The sequence below is a fragment of the Mauremys reevesii genome, linkage group 1 (genome assembly GCF_016161935.1).
Source record: "Mauremys reevesii isolate NIE-2019 linkage group 1, ASM1616193v1, whole genome shotgun sequence".
NCBI classification, from domain to species: domain Eukaryota; kingdom Metazoa; phylum Chordata; order Testudines; family Geoemydidae; genus Mauremys; species Mauremys reevesii.
Genome location: NC_052623.1, coordinates 205,034,308 through 205,046,932, shown reverse-complemented (window position 1 = coordinate 205,046,932; position 12,625 = coordinate 205,034,308). Strand labels below are relative to the sequence as shown.

Below are 12,625 nucleotides of genomic sequence, written 5' to 3'. Positions count from 1 at the left end.
CACAGCCTGCCGCCCCCCTGGCCGCAGGGGACGCCCCCTAGATTTTGCCGCCCTAGGCACCAGCTTGTTTTGCTAGTGCCTAGAGCCGCCCCTGCAATTAGCTCTCTACAACAGCACTAGCTGCTCAAAAGGGAGTGGGGGAAAAGACTCCCCCACATACCCCCCATCAGCATTGAGGAGTGGGCAGGCTGCAACGGTGGCAGAGCTATTGCTCTGGTATGTATGCCTCGGAAACATCAAGAGGAATTCTAGCTACTTGATCCCACACCCTTAAAGTTCTCTCCTGCCTCTTGCAATGTAATTGCACTCAAGAGCAATTCTGTACCCAGCAAAGGGGGAGGGATGGCTCAGGGGTTTGAGCATTGGCCTGCTAAACTCAGGGTTGTGAGTTCAATCCTTGAGGGGGCCATTTAGGGAACTGGAGTAAAAATCTGTCTGGGGATTGGCCTTGCTTTGAGCAGGTGGTTGGACTAGATGACCTCCCGAGGTCCCTTCCAACCCTGTGATTCTACAAAAGCTCAAAATAGTTAATTGACTAAACTAAAATTCAGAGTGGAAAATAAATCCAAAACTGCTATGGAAGAAAACTTGCAGGAATTGAAACCTGATTACAAGTTATACTTGTTCTCTTACTAATCAGGAGCACTTTTGTTATGTTTGTTCAGGGTTTTAATGACATGCCTAATTAGATTTTGCTTTGCTGATTCTCCCTCAACAAAATGCAAATGGACATTTATGACACTGAGGGACTATAGGACGTGAAGTTATGTGCCGATGAAGCTACTAATATACATTTCAGTGTCTGTGAAATTTATTATATTACGGACAGGTCAATAGTGACTCTACATTAAGACAGCATACACTTTTTAAAATATTGACTAACTTAAAGAGGAATTTTTCAAAATGCTCCCTTTTTGACTAATCACAGATAATTTTTTAAAATATTGCCACAATAGCTCTCTAATGCCATAGGCTTCCCCCTCATTCAGTTCCCCTAGCCACCATGACAACGTGAAAATTATTTTTCTCCCTCCCAGGGCATTCACAAGGGGAGACAAGGAGGGACACAGGCTCCCCAGTAATTGGCCAAGGCACAGAGCTCCTCCGGCCCCAGGGCGGGAGCTAACAGCTCCTCCGGCCCCAGGGCGGGGCCCAGAATGTGCCCCTCCAAAAACAGTGACATTTAAATTCCTGCACAAGCCTCTGCCTCCTTTTATTATTACTAACATCAATTTTTAATCCACAATGAGCTGGATTAAGATACAGTAACCATACCCATTCCTGTAGTGGTAACATTTACAAGAAAATGTGTACAGTACAAGAAAAATATGGGGTTGGAATGAAGGTTGCATATTTGAATAGGAGATAGCGAGGAACTGGGTGGATACATTGTAGTTGTCTATACTGGATACTGGAATTGAAAAAGAGTTTAACATGGAGTTATGAGTGTGACAGTGTGTTCGGTTTGTAAGGGATGTGGATTTGTGGCTGATCGGGATGTTAAATGTTACCTTAAATGGTGTTTTCCTTGAATTTTAGTGTTTGTATTTCTTTTAAACACATTTGAGCCACCTTAACTCTAAATTAGCTAAGATTATGTGCAGGATATGTATATAAACAGTGCATTTAGATTTAAGTCTCTGGGGGACATTCTCTTTCAATGTTATATTTGTGTATCTTGGTGCCTAGCTGCCTCTGTTTTGAAATATTAAAACAATGAGAACTGTGAGTTATAGGAAAGAGATCCACAGAAGCATGTTATTTGAATTGACTCTTTGCAACAAACATGTCATTGCATTTTTCAGGAAGAAGCATCAGATTAAGTGTACACAAGTTGCCATATGAATCAAGCTACCTAGCAGAAGTTGCCAAAACACACCTGTATGTAGTTCAGCCTTCATCTTTGTTGTATCGTTTCAGCTCAGGGGTCATATTGAGCTGGTTGGCAGAGGGTTCAACCTAGTTTACTTTTCTTGAGATGATGCCAATTTGTTTTCCAGAATCTAAGCTTATTCATTAGGAAAAAAAAAGTCTCTCTCTCTTATGGTCAGAAAGATGACATTAAAACTGTGAACCAAATATTAATCAATCCAGTAATATCTGCCTGAGTTTACAGATAGCCTGAAACAATAGCTCCAAAAGAGATGTGAGCTGCTCTGCCATCCCAACGGAGTTATTAACTTCACAGATAATGACATTTTAAATGTAAATGCAAGAAAAGAAAAGAATCATCATATTATGAAGAGCTTCTTTGATTGGAGTCTCATTCTGGAATCTGAAGTGAGTGGAGCCTGGGAGAGTACCAATACTTTTCTGCCCCACCCCAAGTTCGACTATTGATTGGAATACTTGAAGAACCAAACCTCTGTTTCTGAAATCATTTAGCCTCCAGTGCAGGTCTAGTGCTCACTAGAGAAAGTGATCCTTAGCTTTTTTTTTGTTTGTTTGTTTTAATAGTATTGATCAGCTACATTACTCCCCGCTCCCGCCAAAAACCAAAAACCCTTACCTTGTCCAGTAGTGCATTCTGCCATAAGCGGAAGATACTGAGGTAGCTTCTATCTCTAGCACTGAAGGATGTGAAGAAAAACTGTACGGAAGGTAAGATGATAGCGTGCTTTATTGAATTCCCTCAAAATCATGGCCCCAGGGAAATGGATTAATACCTACAACTAGGCAGTCAGTGTGATATGCAGCTATTGAGGACACCTACTGAAGCCTGTACAAAGGGCTAGATTCCCACTGTCTGTACATTATATAAAACATTTTTGTTGCTTTTTGTGGCATCTACTTGCAAGCACTTACTCCAGTATAAAAAATGTTCTCTATATCATTTATCTGCTCCCTTAACCTTTCTCCCACTCGCACTTTCATGTATCCCTCTATGCTTGCAAGAGTCTCCACTTATCAGTACCCTCACCCTCCTCCTTCACACCCACTGTTCCCATAATTTTTTTCTCGCTAATCTTCTCACCAAGGCCTGGCACATCATCCTTTACCTCAGGGATTCTCAGACTGGGGCTTGTGACCCCTTAGAGGGGTCACGAAGTTATTACATGGTGGTCACAAGCTGTCAGCTTCTACCCGTAAGCCTCGCTTTGCCTCCAGCATGTATAATAGTGCTTAATATAAACAACTGTGTTTTTAAATTTATAAGGCGGTGTCACACTCAGAGGCTTGCTGTGTGAAACGGGTCACCAATACAAAAGTTTGAGAATCTCGGCTTTACCTAATCTGCTCTCTTGTGTTTTGCCTTGTCATTCACTGTTACTCATTCCATTTTTTAAAGTTTGTAACCTCTTAAGCATAGGGATAGAATCATGTCCTTCGCAGCAGGTAAAAACTAGTAAGACTCATGGGACCCATTATGGAACTGCAAGGGTCTCCCTTCGGTGTCAGCTATATTGAATAAGCAGCTGACCGGACGCTTCCTCAAAAACATCAACAGACTCATACTAGGAACCTGTCACCCTGTTTCCGGCCTAACAGTTTTGTTTTTCGGGGAGGAAAGGTTACTGAAAAACTGGTGATGGGCCAACTCCCATCCCAATCCAGATTGGGCAGGCTAACCTTTTGCAACTCTCTCTTTGGAATCCCTTTGAAATTCACCCAGAAGCTACAGCTAGTGCAGAATACAGCACCCAGGAGGCAGGGAGAAGCTCCTAATTATACCAAAACCCATTACAAAACAGCCCTATTAGCATATAGCAACTGTCTTCCAAGAATGTGTTTCATTTACAGAGGTTGCAAAACATCAAATTCCAATGCAAACCCACTCTGAAAAGGAAATCCCTAAAAATGGCATAATGGGGCCCTCTTGTTTATTGTGTTCACTGATCCCACAGCAACTGTGCTCAAACAACAAGTAAAAAGATGATATTACTAGTTACTAGCTCTGACTCACTGGGTTCTTTCTGGCCCAGGCATCATCACTAGTAATAAAGATTTTGCAACTGAAACTTAGCTGACAATTCTCTTGATGTTACAGAATAGACTTTGACATCCTCTCCCACAGCTGTGCTGACACTGCAGTGCTAACCCAAGAGTAGTAAACACTTGTTGTAGTCACCAAAGTTATCAGATCTGATTGTGACACGCAGGGAGCAGATGTGTGGAGTAAGATTTTTTTTTTTTTAAAGAAATAGTCACTTCTCTGATCATAACTGCAGTTTAAATATACAATTGAGACAGTTGCCTTAGCCAACAGGAATCAACAAATGCTCCACCCCAGGAATTATTATGAAAAAAGAAAATACTAGGTTTTCACCTTCTCCCCTTCTGTTACAATTTGGATGGCATTTGGGATGAGCCGCGCAGTCTTCTCCTTTGTCATGAAGGTTATATCCTTCAAGGCAATAGAAATCTGAACAGAAATAGATACAAAAACACACACAGAAAAGTTATTAAATCCCAGAAATCCACAGGGCACAAGACACGCAAAAGGAACTCAACATCAAACTAACCCAAGCTACTTGAATAAAACATAGATGTAGGGTGCAGGACACTAGGACCAGCCTTAAGCACAAGCATACCAAAGCTTTGTAATTCACAGCCCTGCCCAGCCCAGCCGAGCGCACCGGGACCAAATAGTGAACAGACAACTCACTGCACCCTTACCACTCCCACAGCAAGACTAGAAGATTCATGACACAAACTCTATCCTGACAGCAAGCTGAGCCCCACAAATCTGAATGTCAACCCTGGCTGCTACACTGGAGAAGACATTTATACTCCCTTTTTCTGCTGTAAGGTCTCATTTCTGCTAGCAGCCTGACAGATGTGCATGCAGGTACATTTGCCAAGTGGTGTGCAGCCCAGGGCATGGGTCACTTGCAGGTTTAAACTAGTGTAAATGGTGGAGTCTCTGTATCTTGATGTCTTTCAACCATGATTTGAGGACTTCAGTAACTCAGCAGAGGTTAGGGGTCTATTACAGGAGTGGGTGAGGTTCCATGGCCTGCAATGTGCAGGAAGTCAGACTAGATGATCATGATGATCCCTTCTGGCCTTAAAGTCTGAGTCTATAAACACTGCTGTGGGCTCTTCCCAGATGACGTGGGGTGCAGGCATGTGCTCTGCACATTAGTACAGGTGACACTTGAACTGCAACCATCTAGAATGTTAATAAACAGCTTCCCAAGGTGATCCAAAAAAGAGCTTCCATCTGGTCAGTCAGTAAGAGTTATGCTTGTTTCAGCTGGAAGCCATCTTTGCATAGCTTATACACACAAGGCTGAAGATCCAAATAGAAAAATCCCATCATGGTCTTTTGGCATTTCCTTTTAAACACTTCACCTCACATCCATCCCCAGTGTAACTCCAGCATTGAGGTCAATGGAGTAACCCCACGAATGAATTTGACTTCTTGGTATAGACAATTTAGATCATTATTTTGAATAAAACATTGCAACAGATTTTCTATATTTTATGCATAAACAGGCTATTTATCACCTGTCCTGCATTCTTCAAAAAGCACTGGTACTGTCTAATCCAAAAGATCTCAAACTTTTTCACAGTATGGACTACATTTTAATTCAGAAATTGTTAACGCCGCCATCCCCTTCCACCGGCAACTGGACAGACCACCCTTCCCTTCCCTATTTTCAACTGCATAACATCCCTGTGGCAACTACAGCAATTGTTCTCATGAAAAAGTAATAAAATTTTAGCTGCTTTTTAATGCACTTTAGAAGCTGAAAATAAGAAGGAGCTAGCACCATGTGGACATCCAGCTTTCTTCAGACCACTGGAAAAACACTGACCATAATTTCAGAACCTTTAGCTAAAATATTTCACAGAAAACATTTCTCCTACAGGGAATCTGTATTCTGCAGCAGTTCTGATGTAGGTCCAAGCTAGTCTTATTTCTAAAACTGTTAATTTGTGTCAGTGGAATCCACATGGACAGTTAATCCATGGCGGGCTAGTGCAGGGTACATTCACATCCCCGCTTACCGTGAATTAAATGTTTGTGTAGGCAAGCCCACACCAGCAGCTAAAGCAAATTGCAAGTATGCAACACAGGGAATGCCAAAACAAACCAGATGAGACCAGATATCAGGGCATGGAGATCCATCTGAGTACACATAATATAATACACCCATACTTTCATAAAAGGCAAAGTGTCTTCATGAAGAATCTTTTTTTTTGGCAGAGGATTAAAAAAGTCAAAGAGTGAAAGGGCATCTCAAGTATATGTAGGGGGAAAACCTGCAAAAAAATTATATCAGATCAAGTTATCCAACATAGGGATAGAGACAATTTTGAACAGACTGATCTAAGTGTTCCATTGACTTCCAGGCTGCTCTTTGATTTTACTGTATAATACAGATTTGTAACTTCAGTCATGACGGCCAGCTGCCTTTTGCAGGACCAGCACCAATGGGATGCCTTCCATGATTACCATCACCAAGAAGGATCCCTCAACCAGAAAGCTTCAGATATGATTCCCCCAAAACAAAAAGGGAAAAGGAGTTTCTTTTAAGCAAACCAATGATCAAATACACAAAATAACTTACTGTGGTCTCCCATCGGAAGATGTTGCTGTGGAAACAGAGCCAGTTTTCAGAGAGGTACAGGCGTCCCTGCAGCAGAATATCCTTCTGGAGGGCACAGGCATAATCTATACATAAAAACCAAGATGAACTTACTCACTCATTACAGTCCAATAGGACCAACCTTATTTTTTTCTGTAAGCCCAACTCTCTTTGATTTAGAGCTCAAAATTAGGGGAATAACTTTTGTTACTCAAAGGAAAACTCCATAAAAATTAAACTCATATTGGGCCAAATCCAGTTTACTTTATTTATGACAAGGAATCCTGTTGATGTCCTACATCACCAAAGTCAATGGAATTATTTGTGTGAGCAGGGAACGCAGAACTCTGGCTATTGTGTATTACCCTGTGGTTTCAGGTATCCAGCAAGGCATGGCAGTCAATGAACTTCTGTTTTGCAAAGAAAACCAAGCAAAATATAGAAATTGCACTCTACAAGCCAAGCTCCAGCCCACTTGAATAAAGTAGCAGAATACAAAGGCAGTATTTTGTCTACTAATTCAGAATACATAGTCAACCAGTCACACATACCACAATATAATGTATTGTACATTTCTAAGGTGAATCATTTTACACTCCTTATCATATCACAACTCATAAAGAGCTAAAAAATCCATACTTAGTAGATATCCACATTCCGGCCAGGACACTTCAGTCAGAGGCCTTTTTTAGTCAAGATTTCTTTTTACTTTTATTACCTATATGAAATGGCCTCTGGCTGAAATATCGCTGCTGGGAACTGACTGTATTTTGAACAGTCCATTAATGCAGTGGTTCTCAAACTTTTGCACTGGTGACCCCTTTCACATAGCAAGCCTTTGAGTGTGATCCCCCCTTATAAATTAAAAACACTTTTAAATATATTCAACACCATTATAAATGCTGGAGGCAAAGCGGGGTTTGGGATGGAGGCTGACAGCTCGCGACCCCCCCATGTAATAACCTTGCAACCTCCTGAGGGGTCCCGACCCCCAGTTTGAGAACCCCGGCATTAATGGATCTCTATTAACAACAGCAAGGAGCTAATTCATCTCTTTACTGGTGTCACTGTAATTTAAAGAGCAGAAAGATTCACCATTGAAGCAGTAAGTGTAGGATTTTCGTAAATGCCTAGTACTGGCTTCATTGCTCCCACTGAAGTAAAGGATAAGACTCCTATTAACTACACTGAAAGCAACGTTAGGACAACATTAAGCCCTTTTGATAATCCCACACTAAGAATATACATTCTATATAAATATTATGTTGATTTGTTTTACACATTTGTATTACATGCATGAGGCTGAAACAACCATGACTGTTACGGGGACATTGTCAGGTGAAACTTGGGCCAAAATTTAGCTTTAGTACACATCAACTTTTACAAACTGAGGACCAATAAAAATTTCCTTGAATTTTCCCCCCTAAATTCAAATGGAAACAGTGTTTTCAACACATTAAAATTACCCGGCAATATTTGCAACCCCAATATATGAGAAACTGAAAGCGGAACTGACAAAAAACAAGTTAGAACAGGATGAAAGAAATTCAAGTTACCAGGCAGCATAGCAAAAATGAATGAATGATGTCCAAATCAGTCTTCTGATAGAGAAACCTTTAAATACTGTTTCCTGACTTTTAAAAGAATTCCATTTTAACTCTTTTTTTTTTTTATGCCCTTCTGTGTTTATAAGGGTCTTTTGGGCAGGTATAAGAACGTCATCACCAAAACACACTGGGACCATTTCTCCACCCTATCTCCCTTCTCTCTGTACACCTACCAAACCAGCTGCCTCTTTGGTGTCAGCTTTGCTGCTACTAGTAAACACGCTTCCTTGCAGAGCTCAGGGAAGAATACGCACATGGGATCCCCCCAGAGTAGAGCATGAGGGTGATGCAAGTGATCAGCAACAAAACAGTGGAACTGACTATACACAATGGGATGTCAAAAATGTACAAAATAGGCAAACCGAAAATTGAGACTAAATGTTAATCCCAGTGCTAGCAATTTACGAACCAAATTGTAAAAAAAAGATATAAAATGTTAAAGATAAAAATGAACTTTTTAATGAACTGGTGCTCTTCCAATCAGATTTTTTTAAGTGTTTACACTATGAAAATCTAAGGCACTTAGTTTATAGGATAGGTATGGAATCAGGGTTATTTTTGTATAATCTTTATCTCTAATTCTCATAATTATAAGAATGTACAAGAGTAACTACAAAAAAAGAAAAACAAAGAACAGCAGTCGTTACATTTCTGTTAACAACGAGTAGGTGATAACTATGTTAAATATTTGTAGATGAATAATAACTAATACAGCTTGGGTTAAAAATCCACTATACCAAACAAACGAATGGTTTTAAGACCGGAGGTCAGAAAAGGTCCTTTTAAATGAATGCTGCTCCCCTGGGGTAAAAGAGTAATTACATAAAATAATGACTTTGTTTGCTTCTGACTGAGGAGGTGCTATATTGCTGGGATTAGTCCATCAGCAAGTGTGTTCTTCAAATCTCAGGTAGTCTGTTCATGGCAAATATGCTAAATAGAATTTGCTTCTTCCAGGTAGGTGAAGGTTCTAATTTCTCTTCTATAAAAGCACTTTGCTGTTTCTGGGTAGACAGTGCTGTAGCCACAACACCAAGCATCTAGCAAGACTTCCTTGCTGGATTAAAGGCTGTCTTTTTATTGCAAGAGATAAACCCTGAAAAACCATGATGCTATTTTGGTATCAGAATACTTATCTCTGATACAGTGTATTTGTTAAGTGCGTCTCCAGTGGTACAGTCAGGCTTGCTTGCTGAGTGACCTATTAAGAAGTAGTGAGGTGTGCCATCAGCATCAGGTACAGAGGCAATATGATAGTAGGTCTGCTGGGTTTTAAGTTCTCCATTTGGTAACAACTGGCAGAATGGAAAGGCAGGGCTCAAAATAGGTGTTTCAGGGCCTTCAGGTAAATACAACAGCTTGATGTTCTTTTCCCACTAACTTCTTGTTTTTCTTCTCGTCGAACCATTGTTTTTCTCCAGATCTGTAATCCTGTCCTTGCAGTCCCACTGATGTCCTCTTGATAGTATACATGGGTCCAGTTCACCCTGGTGATCAGCAAGCATTATCCTTTTTAGCAGTAGTCGTCCAGTTAAGATTGTAGAGTTGTTTACATATTTTCCAATTCATTTCCATAACTACGGTGAAATCTAGAATGATTTTCACTATGCATTTCTTATAAGTATCTGAGGCAAATGGGCTGGTGGTAGCTGATATCTTTGTATTTTCTCTCTGAGCCCAACAAAGTTCTTTTTAGATTGAAGAAAAGACTCCATGGAATGGTCCTAAATTCTGCCGACCACTTATTAGTGAGGTTCTTGCTCTCTCATTAAGGTTCTGAGCTGATTATTAAGGAGCAGGGACAGAGCTCATGGTAAGTGTGACTTACGTAGCTATTCAAGACACCTTAGAAATACTTACTACCTGTCTAATAACCCAAAACTATTCTGACATGTTTACCAAGAACATCCAAACTTATTTGCCTGTATCATGGTGAATTTAAAATGTGCATATTTTCCCTTTTCTGCTTAGCACTAGGCTAGCATCACAGGACCCCAAGAAATAGGTAAGATTTTTACCTGAGAATGCCCCTTAGGAAGCACATTAATCCCTCAGAAAGACACTGCTTGTTGTGCTTCATTTCTTGTATAGTCTTTGCTAAACCAGATGGTATAGTTCTCTCTCTTTCCCATTCACTACCTTGCCTCAAAGTGAGGTGAGTTTAGCAACACAATTCATAGGCCATGACTTTGGGGAGAGGGAGTTTTCCCTTTACTCCCCCTTCCCCCCCCCCAAAAAAACCCACCACCATTGAGACATAGGAGCCGCCCCTGACAAATCAATTTTTCACAAACCATTTGCCTGATAAGAAACCCGACATAGGTGCCATGGTATATCACCTTCCAGAAGAAATGCCCTCATATTAGATTTCTGCCTTATACAGTCCTTATAGCATACCAGGAAGAAGTGACAGTTCTGGGCTGCAAGTCCGTTTCCTCCCTCCGCCATGGGCTGTCTATTGCTTCAGAAAGAAGAGCATCCCAATTCTTCTCCCTGCAACCCTGACCTTCTTAAAAAACAGACTCCTATGCAAGGAGAAAGCTTTCAGGAGTCCCTCTGGACGTGTTTGTCTGTCTGTCTGTCAAGGTAACATCTACTATCTTCTATGCCATTGCTGCTTTTTCATGGGTGGCAAAATCTCTACTGGCAGTGCCAGAAACAGGACTCATGCAATGACAACAGTGAGCAATGCTTTTTGGGACGTTATCTGCTGCAGAAGCCACACAGATGAACTGATAGGCATCACTAACACAGTGCTCAGCTCCCTGACAGCCTGAGAAATGGTTGCACTTGGACACATTTTTAAACATGCTTCACTTAAACCCAGTGTCACCTTAATGAGAAACATGATTTATTTTATTTTTTTAGGCTTCATTTGTTGAGACTCATTTCAAGAGAGCTTTGAGTTTAGATTCTGTATTAACCCCCTCTCCTCTGTTAAACCTAGTTAACTTTTGTTAGTTACCATTTTTAAAAATTGCCCCCCTTCACCTCCCTCTCATTCAACATCTGTTAAGTGTCTGAAGCAGCAATATGTGAAGATGCACCAAATGTATTGCCCATGCCAGAAGAGTGTCCAGTGCACAAATAAAAATGTCTAGGATATAATGCTAATCTCCACCAGAGAGGTCCTTTGGGGCCATCTGCCTGTCCCAAGTCAGGATAAAGGAGGAGGGTTGGGCATGGGGCTAGCAACTCCACCCCGTAAAAAATCAACTTGCTATAGAAACGCCAACAATAGAGATAACAGAGACTTTTAGCCTGGAAAAAGAAGGGTCTTCAACTCAAAGACGCATGACGCTGGGTGGTGAAAGCCGCAAGGAAGCCACTAAGCCGATCACCCTTCTTGCAACCAGGAGGATTACCATCGGCACATGGAACGTGAGGACCATGACCTTCAGGCTGATAGCAAAAAAATGGGCTATACCTGGAACCAGCTAGAGCAAATGGCCCAGTATAGAGGACTCTGGAGATCTGTGGTTGGCGGCCCATACCCCGACTGGGGTGACGGGCATGAGTGAGTGAGAGAGTGATATAATGCTAACTCTGCTCTTTCCCCACACTCTCCAGGCCAGTCATAATCCAAACATTTCTGAGCCTGTCCATTCAATATGCTGTCCCAGCACATCCTTCTCAGGATGGCCTGGCCTCTCCTTTTCCCTCATGATTGCCTGTGACAGGTGCTACCTTACATACATACCATGGCCAATAGGTGTTTTGCCACCTATGGGAAGGGTAGGAAAAGTTACCTTAAGAGACACCCCATGATCACCATCCAGAGGGGCTGGAGGCATTCCTCCAGCATAGAAGTCTACTTTTAAGAAGGTCAGGGTTACAGGGAGAAGAGCTGGGAAGCTCTTCTTTGAAAAGCAGTTTGCTGCTAGTCCACATAGGAGGGAGGAGTGAAACAGGTTCCCTTGCTATCACTAAAGTTGTTTGTCTTACAAACACCAGCTGCTGCAACTTTGGCATTATCAACAATAATAGAGTTTTGTTTGTTTGTTTGCATCTTACCTACTATGAGCCTCTCCAAATCTGGCAGATGTGAAAACTGTCTCTTAAACTCCTCACTCCTATATTTATAAGTGGAACTTGAGATCTGCAACAATGAAAGGTGAGAGGTTAAAGTAAACAGATTTATTTTCAGCTACCGACTATCTTCATACTAGCAGGAAACTAGGGATATAGTGCAAAGAAAATAAACACCAGAAGACTGGAAAAGAATAGACAATATCTAAATGTATTTACCACTGTCATTATGCTCTGTTATACAATGCTATGCCAGTATAAACTACAATCCCAAATTGAAATATCAGATCTGTTATATACAGCATTGTCTCAGAAATGCAGCTGCACAACAGGATTTTTGCCACTTTCAGTAATTAAACTGGTAGACTGGTGACACTAAAGACTGAAGTCCATAGAATAGGTACAAGGCAGGTACCAGCATGTCAGGGTTCCCTCCCCACTCTGAACTCTAGG

General features: G+C 41.2%; 1 protein-coding gene across 7 annotated transcripts in view; it reads right to left on the bottom strand.

Annotated features, from left to right (window-relative positions):
• GRAMD1C (GRAM domain containing 1C) overlaps nucleotides 1-12,625 on the bottom strand; it is a 91,447-nt gene that overhangs the window by 32,711 nt on the left and 46,111 nt on the right. For 5 of the 7 annotated variants that reach the window (XM_039527782.1, XM_039527751.1, XM_039527755.1 and 2 more), the window contains 4 exons: nucleotides 12,158-12,242; nucleotides 6,519-6,622; nucleotides 4,268-4,363; nucleotides 2,510-2,590 (listed from right to left, as the gene is read on the bottom strand). The exons of 1 other annotated variant lie outside the window; for it this stretch is intronic. In XM_039527782.1, the coding sequence (XP_039383716.1) occupies nucleotides 2,510-2,590; nucleotides 4,268-4,363; nucleotides 6,519-6,622; nucleotides 12,158-12,242 (366 nt within the window). The remainder of the gene's footprint in view (nucleotides 1-2,509; nucleotides 2,591-4,267; nucleotides 4,364-6,518; nucleotides 6,623-12,157; nucleotides 12,243-12,625) is intronic. One more of the 7 variants, XM_039527771.1, reaches the window with a different exon arrangement.